General features: G+C 37.9%; 1 protein-coding gene across 1 annotated transcript in view; it reads right to left on the reverse strand.

Moving 5' to 3' along the window:
• Window positions 1–4749: 4749 nt before the first annotated feature.
• The window catches only part of LOC111872889 (PDZ domain-containing protein GIPC3), a 77257-nt gene continuing 64767 nt past the window's right edge, over window positions 4750–17239 (reverse strand). Inside the window, exons 2-7 of the mRNA XM_023867148.2 lie at window positions 13986–14082; window positions 11104–11237; window positions 8938–9076; window positions 8009–8115; window positions 6667–6748; window positions 4750–5161 (exon numbers count right to left, since the gene is read on the reverse strand). Of these exons, the coding sequence (XP_023722916.1) occupies window positions 5004–5161; window positions 6667–6748; window positions 8009–8115; window positions 8938–9076; window positions 11104–11237; window positions 13986–14082 (717 nt within the window). The 3' untranslated portion in view covers window positions 4750–5003. The remainder of the gene's footprint in view (window positions 5162–6666; window positions 6749–8008; window positions 8116–8937; window positions 9077–11103; window positions 11238–13985; window positions 14083–17239) is intronic.

Raw genomic sequence — 17239 nt, forward strand, 5'->3', positions numbered from 1 at the left:
TGTTTTCTTGTTATAGTTCATTTTGTGACAATGTCACCGCCTCTGATTATGGGATTATTGTTATATAATGAATTCATAGGCAGAAGTCATAGGCTAATTGGGTTACTATCTTGGCACAACCACAAATATGTCATGTTTCTGTTACACTGGCCTGCTTGCACATGCCCATCTTTTCTTTGCCCAGGTTGGTGTTAAAATAAAGTGATATAATGATATGATTTTTATCATGACAGTCTTATGAATACACATCACCTTTGTTCAGCAACAAAAACAATGATGAAGGTACAAAAATTGTAAGAGGATGTAACATCTCCCATTTTTTCTATTATGTGCCACCATGGTGGTCATTTTATGCATTAAAACAGCTGTCAAGCAACGACACAGTGATTGGCTATAAGCAGACTGGTTATGTTTGCCTTACGAATCATACCTTAGCTAGAGAACAGAGGAGACAAGAAGGAATTTTAAACTATAGACATTACATGTCAAATCAGACATTTTACACATCACCATAAAATATTAGGCAACTTTTTTGTGTTTTATATGTTGCCTTGGAATCTTATACAGAGTATTTTGCAACCAGTCTGCCATACCTAGGAAGTCATGCCAAAAACATTAATACAACAGTGATCCTATTTCCAACCACTCCAGAACTATGGATGTTTTAAGATGTGCAAATAATAAAGGCCAGCATCTGTGGAACTCAACAGATGGCAACACTGATCATTTTCACTTCAATTTTATACAGAAGGTAGCGGTTATTGCAAAAAATAGATTGAGAGAAATCAAACAAGATTACTGGAAAAACTTCTGCGATGGATTAAATCAATTCACAAACCCATCGTATATCTGGGATAGAATGAAAAGATTAAAATACAGATTTAACAAGACAGATCGGGAACGAGAATGCAAAGAAGAACTAATTAATTCTGCCATAACGACCTTTGGAAAGCTATGCTCCGGGCTGGATGAACCCAATCAAGCACCGGCATTCAATTACGAAAATCAGGATTCATTCCTCGACTCAGAATACACAATCCAAGAACTCCTCTACTCAATTAAAAACCTCAAAGTCCGATCCTGCCCGGGCCGGGATGGAATAGATTACGCCATAATACGCAATTTACCAAAGGAAGCCTTAGAAATCCTGCTAGAAATTTATAACGACATTTTAAGAGCAAGAGTGTTCCCAGATGATTGGAAAAAATATAGAGTATTCTTTATCCCTAAACCAGATAAGACTAGTGTAAGACCCATATCGTTGGCGTCATGCGTGTGCAAGGTGCTAGAAAGGATGATAAACATGCGCATATCTTGGTGGCTAGAGAAGAATATGAAGTTCTCAGAATCACAATATGGATTTCGGCGAAACAAGGGTTGCACAGACAACCTAGCTATATTAACAACTGAAATAATAAAAGCGTTTGAAGAACGGAACACAGTATCGGCCGTATTCTTAGACATTAAAAGCGCATATGACAACGTCCACTGCGGCACTTTGATGGATAGACTCAAAGCCGTTGGCTTTTCGGGAAACCTGATAGCTTTTATATTTAACCTGGTCTCCGCAAGGGAATTAGAGGCAAACTACGGGGGGGTAGAGCTCAAAGACTGGACATACAAAGGCTTACCCCAAGGTAGCGTACTGAGTCCAACCTTATATTCACTTTATATGGCTGGACTGAAATCCAAAATCAACCAGAACTGCAAAATCCTGGAATACGCAGATGATGTTGCAATTTATTCAGTTCACAGATGTAGCAGAATTGGTGTGGCAGAAGTTGAAAAGAGCATACAAAGCATTGAACTCTATCTAAAGGAAAGTGGCTTGGAAATAGCACCAAAAAAATGTCAACTGTGTATCTTCGATAAAAAAGGTACAACTGAAGGAGAATGGGAGATTAAGGTACAAGGGGAAAAGGTTTCCTCAGTCAAATCAATAAAATTTTTAGGTCTGCACCTAAAATCCAACTTAGACTGGGAGGACGAAATAAACGCAATAGTCAGGAAGTGCGAAAACCCGATGAAAATCATGAACTGTGTGAAGCACACCTGGTGGGGAGCGGATCCTGTAATTTTAATTAGACTCTACAAGGCACTGATAAGGTCGAGGATGGAATATGGAGCATTTTTATTTCATAAACTTAAGAAGAAACAAGCTCAGAAGCTTGAGAAGATACAATATAGGGCTATTCGTGGAGCGCTGGGTTACAGGAGTAGCACCCCGACCAATGTAATGCTAGCTGAGGCCAAAGAAGTCCCAATCTTTAGTAGATTTAAACAGTTGGGAAAGAACTACGTGTCCAGGTGTTATACATCAACCAATCATCCAATGATCCAGCTGCTGGAAGAATTATCAGCTCTACACGATAACCCAGGGAGAGGAGAAAATGAACTACCAGTCATTAGCAAATGTTACAAAGAGGTATCCCCTCTTGGGCATTTAATCCAATCAGGGAACTGTCCCAAGGCCTACGACTACACGTACGAAAGTCTCTTCTACGAGGCTAGAGTATCGTTCGATGAGGGAAGACAAATAAAGGAAACAGAAGATCATAACAAGGAATTTTACAAGATATTCCAAGAAAGAATTAGGACCAGCAAAAGTTTCGCCACGGACGGCTCAAAAATGGTGGACAAGCCTTTTGTAGGATTGGCACTGATAGATATAAACGATGGTCGTCGAATGAAATTCAGAATATCCAAGATAGCGTCCATATTCACTGCAGAAGCATTAGCAATTGCCGAAACACTAGAAATCATCGAAAAAACAGAATCCGGGCAAAACTTCACGATTTTCTCGGACTCGGCAAGCGTGTTACAAAGCATTGGTAACCCCACTAAAATAAGCAACGCATCGCACATCATCCACATGCTAAAGGATAAAACAGAGAGACTCGAATCACGAGGGAAAAAAATCCAATTCTACTGGATCCCGGGGCACTGTGGAGTCGAAATTAATGAGAGGGTCGACTCGCAGGCAAAGCTAGCAATTAAAGAAGGCAGAGATAGCCAACTACTACTACCCGTGGCTGATCTTAAAACCGAGTGGAAAATGAAAGGGAAAGAAGAACTCCACAGCTTTTGTCAAAACACCAAACAAGAAAGGGGAGAACGCTACTTTGAAAGGTACTATAGGAAAGGCTCTACTCCGTGGTTTAGTCAGATAAAAATGAACCGCCGTGCCTTCGTGTCAATAAACCGTATGCGAGCAGGACATACCAGTCTTAAAGTAAGTCTAAACAGATTTAACATTGTGCCCACGGCCGAATGTGAATGTGGTGACGGGTTGCAAACGGAGGAACATATTTTCTGGGATTGCAAACAGTGTGACGACCAAAGGGCAATAATGATGGGCATCCTCTCCGAGAACAGTAAAAAGAACTACCCAAAATCAGTCACAGAGCTCTTGAGGCTAGAAGAAAAGAGATTTCTGCAAGGCATCTGCTACTTCATAAACAACATTCCCATATATATTTAAAACGGATACGTAAGGAAAGAACAAGAGGAAATGGCACGGACCACTCACAACATTCTCAAATTTATGCTAAGATGTGAATTAACCGCGGGCCCACCGCTACTATAGAAAGAGAAGATTTTAGAATGTGCTACAGAAGGCCGGATGGGCATTGCCTAGGCCACTTTTGTATCCTAGTTAAAAAAAAAAAAAATTATACACTGAATGTGCTATAGAGGGACAGATGGGCATTGCCAAGGCATTTTTGGTATTTACAATTATTTTTGACAATAAAAAAATTATCCATTATTGGTCCTCAGTTCTCTCTTGCCTCAGTTGCTTCTGATCCCTGCCAAGAGCCAAGCGCGACAACTACACTGCATTAAGGTCAAAATAATATATTCTTTGTGGAAATTTTTGCAGTATTATTCAATGGCTCATTCCTACTGGATATGGCAATATCCATTATATTACTGCTGAAAGCACTATTCAACACAAGTCTCAATGAATGTCTCATGTGGTCTCACTGAATATCTCATGATGAACCATTCCTTCTGGAAAAATTTTTAAGTGCTGCTAATTAGCTGCATTAACATATTTTTGTGTTTATACCAATTGTGAATGTGTTAGGGAGGCCACCATTGATTGCAGAATATACAAGCTCATAAATACAAACATACAATAATACAGATTTTGTTCAGTTATCTTGATGACTGAGTCTTACAAGAAACTATAATGGATATAGAATGTGTGCTATATCATTCTATACAATTTTAATTTGAAACACTCTTTTCTCTAGCAAGTTACTCGTAAGAAACATATAGAAACACAAAGAGGTTTATGTAACGTGGTCATTACTAAACTTGTGTGATGTAAGTGAATATTTATTTTTTTATAAAATTCTCCAAAGAGAACTTTCATGAAAATATGTTCAGTGGTTATCAAGTTGTTTTTTGTACATGCTGAGACAAACAAACAAACAAACAAACAAACAAACAAACTCTGGCTTGAGTCCACAAGTGAACTATACTGACCAAGCGACTGCTGCTTGTTGGCGAAGTTAGTGGACACACTGCTGCAAATACACCTAAAAGAGATGTGTATATAAAAAAAAAGTTGTAGTTTTTAAACTGTTACTGAACTGAATTCTTATTCAGTGACGATGATGAACTGACTCTGTAAATACCACAATAATTCAAGCTCTGGCATACATAAAAATTACAAATATACAAAAATACTGATCCAAACTGATGGTTTAATGAAGAGGAAAAGGATAAAAATGAGATGATGGAGATTTTATATATTATAAATCTATATATTCTGTTCTACTTACAACTGTTAGTCATATAATTTATAATACATTTCTAAAGTATTTTGTATCTCTGATAAGAAATTCTTCATTTAGCATTGTAATATCCCCATTTTCAAACAAGGAATAATCGTAGTATCATACTCTTCCCAAAACGCATAGTTTCATTTTGCAAACTGCAGTACTCCATATGTAAACACCAACTTCATGTGGACCTACTCCAAATGCACTTTTAATTCATTTGAGACGTCCAGATCGTGCATCTGTAATGACTCCCCATAATTCAATAATAAAATCGTCTGTGAATCCAAATTCTTCCAGTTCTGAATTGTCTATGGCTTCTGCAAAATCCATGCTGTTTGTTTTGCCTTGTGCTTGCTCCCAGATGAGTGTAGCTGAAAAGAAATGGCACAAAGTAAAGGGTTATAAGAGCAGACACTTTCCTGTTCCCCCCCCCCAGTTCTTCAGTCTTTGTATCAGCGATCTCCAGACAAAAACTATGCTGCCGTCAAGATTGTAAATACAGTGAATAGGTCATGATGTCAAAAGCATTATTTTGGACTTAGTCCATCATCCACCTTTATTAAACCAATGCATTTCCAAAAATGGTTCTATTTCCATCTTCAGATGAGCAGGATACAGAAGAAAATCTACTCTTCTGGGATGTAGTCTTGCAGATGCTTACCAATGTTTCAAAGAATTATACTCCCTGTATCTTATTCTACAATGAAGGAGAGTGTTCCTCCTAAATACTGGTGAAGTCTATCAGATTACATGGCCTCACATTCCAGAAGACAGTAATCATCATAGTCAGCACCATGAGAACCTCAAATCTCATAAAACCCACCTACTGGGCCCCTTGGTAGAGCTTACAGTTTAGAGTGGCTCTACTGAGGGACCCCGCAGAGTAGGTTTCCTTTTGTATCCCATTCAGCTGAAGATGGAAACAGAACCAGATTAGATTCTGAAATGTAGTGCATTTAATAAACTCAGATGATGGACAAATTATAGAACAATGGTTTTAAATAAAGTTTCACTTTGTATTAAGTCTTGTATTGAAGTGTGAACAGATACACCCTAGGGAGAAAGCCGTCTTCTGGGATGTGGCGCCGTGTAGAAATTGTATTAACTGACGTTTCGGAGGAACGTATCGCCTCCATCTTCAGGGTAGAAGACAAGAATAAATCCGCGAGCGAACCAGCAGAGCAGGTGCAACAGACTGTGTTCCTCTGAAACGTCGGTTAACACAATTTCTATATGGCACCACATCCCAGAAGACAGCTTTCTTCATAGTCACCGCCGTGGAAACCTCAAATCTTACACAGATACACTCTAATTTCTGTTGATGAATTCATATTTAAATGTTATACTCCAACAATTAACTAGATTAACTCTTTGCTCTTCTTACCATAACAAAATTCTGACACTTTTAATGTAGTTAAATGTGGTAATGAGATTTTATGTTCTCACTGCCAATATCAAGATTATAGTCTTCTGGGATATGACACCATATACTTTGTGGAGAGGCTGCTCCAAAACACTGGTACCCATGTATTGACCTACACAGCAACATATCCCATGAGGCTATAATCTTTATCGTGAAATCTAATTCATGATTTAAACACTCTGAAGAAAAACTGGGCTGAGAGCACGAAACACTAATGTGTTAAATTAAATGGGCATATCTGACATCTGTGTCACAAAATTATTTCCACTCTCTGAGTGTTATTTGAAGTGACAGTGTTGATAAAACTATGTAAGACATAAAGATGGTTAAGGTTCATTTTAAGATATGATCATAATATGTTAAAGAGAAAAGCACCTAATACAGAAGAAGCCGATTCTCTGTCTTGTAGTAACTAACCAGAAAATAATCTTAGTTTAGACTGAACTGCCTTACCAAGTTCTGAATCATTTATTCCCATGAAGCTCTCCAGTAAGTTATTGATTTTGTCAATTGCAACTTGTTGTTCATCGGAAGCCTGAAATGAACAACTTTATTTTTATATTTTAGCAGTGACAAGCCAAGTACAGAGATTTTTAGAATGATAGTAGCGAATTACAAGTCATCTGTTTACAGTAGTTCCGTCTGTTTTATAACACTTTCTTAAAATCTTAGATTACACATAACAGTAAATCAAATAATACTAATCTACAGTCATTCCTCCATATTCTCAAATTTTTTGTTTATGGTTTTTCTTATTTATAGCTGAATTTCGAATAATACATTAACAATCACAAATTTTCTTCAACAAGTTTTCTGTGATACTTCATGGTCTTCTTGTTTATCAGCATGCAATTGATTCATGCCACACCATGGTCAACTTTAGCTCATGTCTTGTTGTTGTACTGGCAACATTTCCTGAAAATTTGCTTATTTCTTTTGTATTTTCTCTGCAACCATGCTTCCCATAAGAAAGAATAGGATTTCAGCAATGTAAGTCAAGTACAAAAAATGAATAATGCATATATCATTAAAACAATATAAGCATTTATATCTTAGCTTTGTATCCCACAGAAACATGGAGGTACATCTTATTCTCTCTGACAAGACATGAACATGCAAAGCAGCAGCAAAGGTGGCCATTATTATTAGCCCTCACTCAACAACAGAGAAAGTATGTTAATGGCAAAGCTGACTCAGCTGCACTTGTTATTCATGGTTAGTGATCTTAGTTTCACTGGCAAAATATAAGTTACTAATACTATTCAGATATAAAAATAAGCCCTCTAAAATGTTAACGTAATATTACTGTCTTACATTATCATCTGACAAACGGTTAGGTAAAACTGTCCCTACACTAAACCATCACGCCATGAAGATATGTGGGTGAACGGAAATAAAACATTCAGCTTCATGCTCCAGCCACTTTATCCCCCACAAAGAGGAGTGCCTGGTACATACCAGATAGGAGGCTGTGTCAGCCAAAGAGGTGGACTGAACATGGCAGTGAAGTGAAATATCTCTGCCTCAGGTTAGGAACCAAACCTCATTTGTTTGGTCCACTGGATACATGAGTGGACACTATATGTGGTTTAGATATGTTAACAAAGACAGAAATTCCTGCCTCTGCTGTCCTGTCCATAACCAGTCACATATTGATTGAGCCCTCCCAGTTCATTGTTTTACGATGTGCAGTCAAGATAAGGAACTACAAATAAACAAACTCTGTGGTTTCAGACAGCAAGCAAACTATACGGACCAAGCAAAGGCTACAATAAATTAAAATGATCATCCTCACCTGCTCTATCTGAGCCTCTCCGTTGGCTCTAAACCTGAGTGTCTCCTTGCCAGTCCCATAATTCGCCTTCTTCCCCTTGCGAGAATCACCTTTTGGTCCCACATTAACTAAAGGCAAATAAAGTAACAAGGGTACTATCTTCCTTCAACACATATACCTGATGATGGTGCTGTGTCCGAAACATGTCATGCATTTATATGAAAGCATGTACTAAGTGGTGATTTGACCAATAATCTGTGAAGATGCACTGAAGACTGTATATGTCAAATGAGTCACATGGGTTTTGCATTAATGTTTCACATAAATTTTATTTAGTTTTTCTAGCGAAGACAAAAAAATAATTAACTTATTTGTCTGAAATAAAAAACTGATTTGTAAACGTATAAAACAAATGGTACTAAGTTAAAAGAATTACATATTTGCAATGAAACTTAGAGGCGGTGAAACCTAACAAGTAACAAAAATTTTGAGTTACACAACTACTGTAGCATAGTGCAACTACCATTTATATCATTGGATACCTGCAGGGCAGAGCTAGATATTTTCAGAATATTTTCATTTGCAATGTCAATGGTTTACTGATAAACTGTAGGTCAAAGACTGTAATTACGATACTTCACAGCAAAAATGAACATGTTTTCTGGGATGAGATGCCATGTTGTTTTGTATGTGGATACCAACATTCTGGAGGAACCTGCTGCCTCCATTTTCGGGGTTCCTGACCTACCAAACTCTATGGCATCACATACCAGAAGACTATAATCTTGATACCAGTATGGGAACCTCAAATCTGACAGGTTTTCTCTGAATCTCAGTAATATTGACTATTGTTTTTCTCTGTCAGTAGTTTTGAGTGATATAACTTCAAATTACAAATTAAAATACATTTATTCGTAAGAATATTCAACTTTGTTATCCATGATACTTACTGAAGCCATCCTTAAGTGGTTCCACAAGTCTAATTGTAAATGTGCTATCTCTTGGAATTTCCTTGAGCATTTTTGCTACTTCGAAGTGTCGTTTTCCCACAAGATTCTCAGAGTTGATCTTTTCAATATGGTCACCAACCTACAATAAGTATATATAATATTTAATTCTAGGAGTTGTTAGTTTTTTTCTGTGACTAAATGAGATTTTTTCACATTTTATGTCAGGGTCCATCCCTCTTCGCAATATTTCTAACTTCCATGCAACAGCTGAACTATAAAAAATACCCATTTGATTCCTATTTCTATAATGCACAATGTGTATTATTCAGCTCTGAATAGCAGTTTTCAATTTAACATCTTTTGCAGCATGGACATATACACTGGTCCTCTAGCACAAGAAAGTAATGATTTATCTTAATGAAAGGCATCTTGATCAGTCACATTTCTTCATATTTAACTGAAAAGTAATTCCATCGAGTGTAACCAGTTTAATATAAAAATATGAATAAACTTTTATGTGTTTCAGCCAGCATTTGCCATCACCAAAAGGTTCTCCAACACTATAGAACACTTTTCTTTGAAGACCTAACAAATACGCCACTTTCCGTACCTGAGCAATCTGTATGGCATCAATGCATACACTCAGTTTCTCCCTTGCTGAAAGGTATGCAGTCGACTGTCAATAAAAAAGAGGGGTCACTACTGGAATGGGAATTAGTACAGCACAATTTCCTAACAGGGTGTTGATAAACTTAATGTTTAAGCCACTTCAGGCTATTTTTATGATTTCCCTTGAGTATTCAAGATAGAAGAATATTTTAAAAAGAATTTAGTTATGGTAATTGGTTGAGGCACTATGATACAAGCTGGAAGGTTGCAGATTCGAATCCCAATGAGGTCACTGGATTTTTTAATTGACCTAATCCTTCCAGCTGTACTATGGCCCTGAGGTCAACTAAGCCTATAACAGAAATGAGTACCAGGAATCTTTTTGGGGGTAAAGGGTGGCCCGGCATGTAAGGCTGACAACCCTACGAGCATCTGTGAGCTGACTGTCTAGAAAATGTAGAAGCCTTAACATCTCACAGCCCTATAGCCTTTCACGACCTGTTACAGGGATCGTTTTTAACCGTTAATGTGTAGAGTATTTTATATGCTCATCTGTGAGATGTTGTGTGTATGCTCAGTAAATGTTGTTGTTGTATGCAAGGTGTCCTGTGGTAGACTCACAATCTGATTTAATAAAATGATTTAATTTTTAATTTTATCTTAATCTTAATCTTAATTTTTAATGCTATGATCCTTCTGAAGAAGGCCAATGCTGTGTATTTACACGTTTTTATATTAAACTGGTTACACTCGATGAAATTACTATTCACTTAAATAACGGTAATGAGTTATAACAGAACAACACAATAAAGATCATTAATGGTTGGGGGAGGGATATTTCTTACAATTTTCTAAAATATAACTAATGTTAACTGCTGATTTTAAGTTTCTGTGGTGTTCATACTGATCTTGCTTAGGCTCTTGGGTACTTGCAGAAGTACATGCTGCCTCCATCTTCAGGGTTGATGTGTGTAGGGTGGGTGAGGATGGCAGCTGGTTTCCAGTTCAGGCCAACAGGATGGTGAACATGAAATTCCTTTCAGTGCATTCAGTGACCCTAATATGGGCTGTATGTGTGTGATCATATATCTAATGTTGAGTGATACAATGATCAGTGAATAATAAATTGGAAATTATGTTGAAGGAATCAGCCATGGCCTATGTAGGCTACTGCCCCAGAATTTGCCTGAAAGGATTGAGAAAAACCGTACATATCCTCAGCCAGGACACCCAGTCTTAAGGCCAAGATTTGAACTAGTGACCTCTTCAACACAAAACAGGAGTATTTTGTAATTACAGTTAGAATTGTGTGTGTCATTGAAGTTATAATGCACAGAGGGAAAGATATCAGACATAATTTTGAATGACCAAATGAGATTTACATGTAAGGAATTACTATCCAATAATTCTTCTAGGCAATATTGATCTAGTATTGTTTGCTATCTTGCTGGCTGTTGTGCAGTCGTTTTTAAACTGAGTGATCAGGACATTCTGCATAATGGATCTGAATTATCAGTAAATGATAATTTACTTTTTTCATGATTATTTTCTTCTAACCTGGATGTGTTTAATGGAGTCAATGACACTCCCTTCTTTAATTCTCTTGATGAAAGCATAGCCTGCTCCATTGTCAGTAATTGTCAGTCCAAGTGCATCTTCTGTTTTTCTGATCTCAATTTCTTTCGGTCGACCTGGAAATGGTAGAAATTAATAGGCAATCATAACAGTACAGAATAATGGCAATAACTGACTCCAAGTAGGATTTATAGCATAGTATAGTTCACAAAACAATCCTATAAACCAGTGATTCTCAACCTTTTGCATCTTGAATCTCACTGGTTGTCAAAAAACCACATTCCCACCATATTAAAAACAAAGCTCCACTTTTCCAAGAAGAACATTTTTACAATTACATACAATTGTAGCATCCTTTCCTTATTTTGAAAAAATAAGAGACTTATGAGATCACTTTGCAGTCTGTCTGTGTACCCCCCAATTAATTTTTCATTTTCTCTGTGGTCTGTGCCTATACAGTTCGTGTCTTTGTGTCTGCATGTCTCATTTTAATTTTTTTGTTTTCTGTGCAGTCCATGCCATACCATTATTTTAGTATACCATATTAATTATTACTAGAATTTAACATTTTTATGAGACCTCATGTCCCACCCAGCCCCACATCAAGTCCCACTGGTTGAGAATAACTGTACAATGTATGTTGTTCAATCAGCAAGAGTTCTATTGCAAAGGTAAAGTTTCCCCTGTGCTTAATTAATTTAACACCATGCCATGAAGACGTATGGGGAAGTGGAGGTATAGCTCAACAACATAAAAAAAGGTAAAGAGATCCCTGTGACAGGCTGTGGAGGCCTGTAGGGTTGTGAGATGTCGACAATCTCAACATAAATCAATTTATAAATAATGGGAAAAATTATTAAGCCTCTGTGTAATGTAATGAGATAAAAAATGTGAAGTTGTCACTGTGCTTAACTAATTAAGCACTATGCCATGAAGGCGTATGGGGGAGTGGATGTACAGACCCATGTTTTCTTGACCTTGGCACTAGCTGGAGGTGAGCGGTCAGCTTCACGCCACAGAAGCTTTACCCTGGGGAAAGAGCCCCTGGGACCCATTGTATAGGAGGCTGGGTCGGCCCCAGAGCCGGTCTGCTGGACGACATGGAGAAGTGAAAATTCTTGCCCCCTTCCGGACTTGAACTCTGATCCCTTAGTCGTCCAGCCTGCAGCCAGTCACTATTCCGACTGCACCACCCTGGCTCTAATGTAATAAGGTAACAAGAGAAGTAAACATGATTTAAAAACACAGGAATGAGGAAAAAGAAGAGGTGGAAAGGAAATTAATATAAATTTATTATGAGCAAATAATGATTCTCTAAGAGGTTTATGACAATGGTTAGCAAAATCGCACCATAATCAACTTTCCAGAGAAATCTTTGTTTCATTCCCTTTGGAATATCAGCTATCAGTCTATCTTCAGTTCTTATGCTTAATATCTCTTCCATGTAAAAGTAAAAGTAAAGCTATCCCTGTAACATGTTGTGAAGGCCCATAGGATTGTGAGATGTCGAGGATCCCACATTTTCTATAGACAGCCGGCTCACAAATGGCGGTAAGGTTGTCAACCTTACGTGTCAGCCGCCCTTTATCCCCCAGGAAGATTCCTGGTATTCAGGTCTGTTAGATAGAGGCTGAGTCGACCCCATGACCATAGTGTGGCTGGAAGGATTAGGTTAACTGAAAAATCCAGTGAACTCATTGGGAATCAAACCTGCAACCTTCCAGCTTGTAGCATAGTGCCTCAACCAACTACGCTACCACGTTGCCCCCCTTCCAAGTAAAAGGAGTAATTAATCCGAATGTTTAAAATCAGGTTCTCAAGACCTGATTCTCTCTGCTCCAAACACTTTGAACTCCATAAGAAAAACGTGCTGCTATTTGTTCCATGTCTGGTAGGTTCCAGTGTAACCTGAAGATGAAGGCAGAGTTTCTATTGAGACAGTGATAAATATCTATCAGACTACACGACATCGTTTTCCTCAGAACACTATTCTTCACACTCAGTGGCATGAGAACCTCAAATCTCACAATAACAGTAACATTCATTTGGATTCAGCGAACAAAATTCTTCTGATGTTGCTGACAGGTTCTTTCAATAAAAAATACTAAAATTTGACTGCATTAGAAGAGATTTATAGTACGTACTCAGCAAACTGAATGGAGCACACAGTAGCATAATTGGTTGAGGCACTATGCTACAAGCGGGAAGGTTGCAGGTTCGGTTCCCAATAAGGTCACTGGATCTTTCAATTAACCTAATCCTTCCAGCCACACTATGGTCATGGGGTCGACTCAGCCCCTAACAGACCTGAGTACCAGGAATCTTCCTGGGGGGTAAAGGGGTAAAGATGCATAAGGTTGACAACCTTACTGCCATTTGTGGGCTGACTATAGAGAAAATGCGGGAGCCTCAACATCTCACAACCCTATTCGCCTTCACGGCCTGTTACAGGGACAGCTTTATCTTTACCTCAGCAAACTGAAACTAATGTCATTATTAGAGCCTGAAGTGTTCTGATGATAGTGTACAACACTTAAGAATTGCTGGGTTTTTGGACTTCATCCATCATCTGGTATGCTACAGAACTGACATGGTTTCTCCAATGGAGAGTATGTCTCCCACACCCTCACATGAGGACAGAAACAGATTCACTTTTCAAAACATGCTTGTTTAGAAACCCAGATGTGGGATAAAGTCCAAAAAACCAGTAACCCCAAGAATATATTATTTTACACTATTCAGTACCTACTGAATCATTTTTAATTACTTATTTTGGCAATATGAAGATATCATAACATTCCTAACTGAATTAAATATGGACTGTTGCTTTACAAAAGGGTTTCATTCTATACCTCATCACTTACCTTTTCTGTGTACAAATATAAAGTCATCCAGTCCAATTTGCCCTCCAAGAAGTTTGGTCATGTCAACTTTGTGTGTGTTTAACGTGCAGAACAAGATCTGGAATCATAAATGAAAGGAAACATTGGTTAATAACTACCATAATTTCATGCCAGAAGACAGTATTTCATTCAAGTGAAAACAGAAGTGGAGATGAAAATGTGAAAGCTATGGAATTAAGGTAGATATCAAATGTTCTGCACCCACAACAAGAGAGGAGTCAAGAGCTCAGTCAGTACAGTGATGGACTATTGGCTGGATGGCCTGGGTTCAATTCCCAGCAGTGCAAGATTTTTCTCTTCTCCACAGCATCAATACTGGCTCTGGGACTCACCCAGTCTCATATCCGCTGGGTACCGGGAGCTCTTTCCCCAGGGTTAAAGCAGCTGGGGTGAGAAGCTGACCACTTGCCTCCAAGAATCATAAAGCTATACCTCCACTCCCCCATAAGTCTCCTTGGCACAGTGCTGAACTAATTAAGCAAAGGAACAACTTTACCTTTATCTATAACAAGGGAAACATTGTTCCTTTTAAATCCAAAATCTGAAAAAATATTTTGGTTGTCAAAAGAAACAGCATCATATTTTCTTATTCCTTGTTGTGACACATCTACTCAGCATCCAAGATTAATTCTTGTTGCCAATTCTGCAAGTTATAAATATTTGTAGGCCAGGCATTAGCTTAGGGTAAAAAGATGAAATTTAAATAAGAGATTAATATGTCAATGAGTTAATAATTATATTGATCTTAACTTCTGTGGATTCGATATGCCATTTTCCCTGTGCCACAAGTGACAGGGTAAGACTGCCAGAACTCTAAAAGCCAACTCCCAAATTCTGAATGGGAAATTCATCACCAGTCATAATTTCTCCTAGACAGCCATATTTTTTTTAACCTTTCCCCATAACTGTAAATTTGTTTTGGCAAATTTTTTAAAAATTTTAGTCCAGTGATCAGTACATGGAATGAGTTTGTGAACAATGGAAATGAAATATAATAAAGACAAGTTCTGCACCATTTTAACATGTTTATATATATTGCCAGGCAACAAATTGTTTCAGAGAATATAGTCTTCCAGGACAAGATGTGGTGAAGTCTGGTAGACTGCTTCCAACGTTTCAGAGGAACCTATTATCTCCACCTTCAGCATAGAAACAGTCAGCCAAGTGGGGAAAAAATATACAACATAAGAAACCAAGGACTTGAGGACCCTACATTATATGCAGTTTTTCCATCCTTGGCTCAATACAATGTCACATCCCAGAAGCCCATAAGCTTAAAATCTACTGCCATGAGATCCTCAGAACTCATAAAAGGACTTCAAAGCTTTAGTCAGATGTAAAGGAATAAATGTACAAGTCTGCTTGCAGCTCATCACTCAGTTTACTGTAAGAGGGATGTATTCACAGTTGTCCTCTTTCAACTGTTACCGTGTGGTCTTGTATGTGATTTTAGTATTTTCATAGTTGACAATCCAAATCCAATAAAAAAAAACTACAATATGGTAGCCAATGGTGATGGTGAAGGGGGAGGCAGCCATCTAACCCCATATCCACATTAATACCAAAATTAAAACTATTTTTAAAAAAGTGATTGGGAAACCTTGGTTCCCAGGAGTAATGTTGAAAAGGGTATTAAATTAGAATTTTTATTGGAATAAATGAACCTTGAACATTAAAACTGAAAATTTATATAGATTACTATATGTACAGTACAGCATTTATTGAAATTATCCAACGCGTTTAGTTTGTAGTTATGTCAGTGAGTAAGCGGCCTCCGTAGTCTAGAAGTAACGTTCCCACCTCATGACTCGTAGTACGCGGGTTCAAATAGCTGGCGGAGGTCGTCGAATTTTTAAGGGCGGAAAAATTCAGGGAACAAGTCCTCCAGGAGGGACTTTAAGCCGAGGGTCCCGTGTCGTAGCTTTACGGCACGTAAAAGAACCTCATGTCTCCAAAGGAGACCACTGAGCAAAATTACGGACGTTTCCCTCCCAACAGTAGTCGCTAATACCTCTGGTAGATGGGGGAAGCATTATAGATACCACTCAGGTAGTAGAGCCGGTCTCGCTGGCTTGGCAGGACTGATGGTAAGCAACAGTACTGGTAGGATATAGAGACTGGTAGAATATCATAGAGGGAAGCACAATGGACCAAGACAGGTCTAAGTGCATGGGGAAACCCACCCTCTCCAATAACTAACTAACTAACTAACTAACTAACTATGTCAGTGAGTTGAATGGCTATAGCATTGTCTCTCTCAGTGAACAGAGGAATTGAAATAGCCATATTTGTTATAAACAAATGGTCATAACTCCTAAACCATAAGCAATGAACCAAAATGGACTGCATTTTTGAGAAGCTTGCATTTATTAACACATTTCATTCCAATATTTCCCAATCCATCTCTTACAGTTTAGCCATGGCAGGCAGTTGAAAGTCCATAAATTAGGAAAATTATTATATGTTTTGGGCAATTGTTTAAACAACATACAATTTTAGCTTGGGAATAAAATAAACAATTTTTGGATAGATCAGTCTTTATTCTTTCATTTACATATTAATTTTAATATTCATTCATTCATCTGTAATCTGTCAAAACGACAGGTCCACAGTCTATTCCAAAATAATTCCTCCACTTGATACAATCTAGAGCTTTCTCCTTCAAATGAGAATATCCTCTTCTGTCCCCAACGTCATCCAGCATCTTCTTACGTCTTCTTCCTCGTCTTCTGGTCACTTCTATCTGCCCCTCTATCTTTCCTTCAATAACTTCTTTTAGAAGGCAGTTACCGCGTAAGACAGCGTTGGCCAACCTAATACATCTCGAGGGCCAAATTTAGTTTATAGAACACCATCAGGGGCCAGATACAGTGTTTCTTTCAGACGAGTGGTCGGGGAGTATTGTCCCCCAAACTGAATCAGTCACAACCCGTGTAAAAACAAGTGCATTTGAACCTATGTATTTAAATTTTACGTTTGCACCAATAATATTAAGCCGATATTGAAAATTTCACCAATCGATTTTATTGCCTTCTATCACTTCTACCCCCAGAGCATTCTTTCATAAAGAAACAGTGGCCAGATCATGCCTTATGTTTAGTTTTATATATGCCGGGGGAAAATGCAATTATAATTTAAGAAAGAAAAATAAAATGCCTTGAAATTTGCAATTGCTTACCATAAAACAGCACAAATTCCTCTTTCAGCAGGGATGA

Source organism: Cryptotermes secundus, unplaced genomic scaffold (genome assembly GCF_002891405.2).
Source record: "Cryptotermes secundus unplaced genomic scaffold, Csec_1.0 scaffold1021, whole genome shotgun sequence".
In the NCBI taxonomy this organism is placed as follows: domain Eukaryota; kingdom Metazoa; phylum Arthropoda; class Insecta; order Blattodea; family Kalotermitidae; genus Cryptotermes; species Cryptotermes secundus.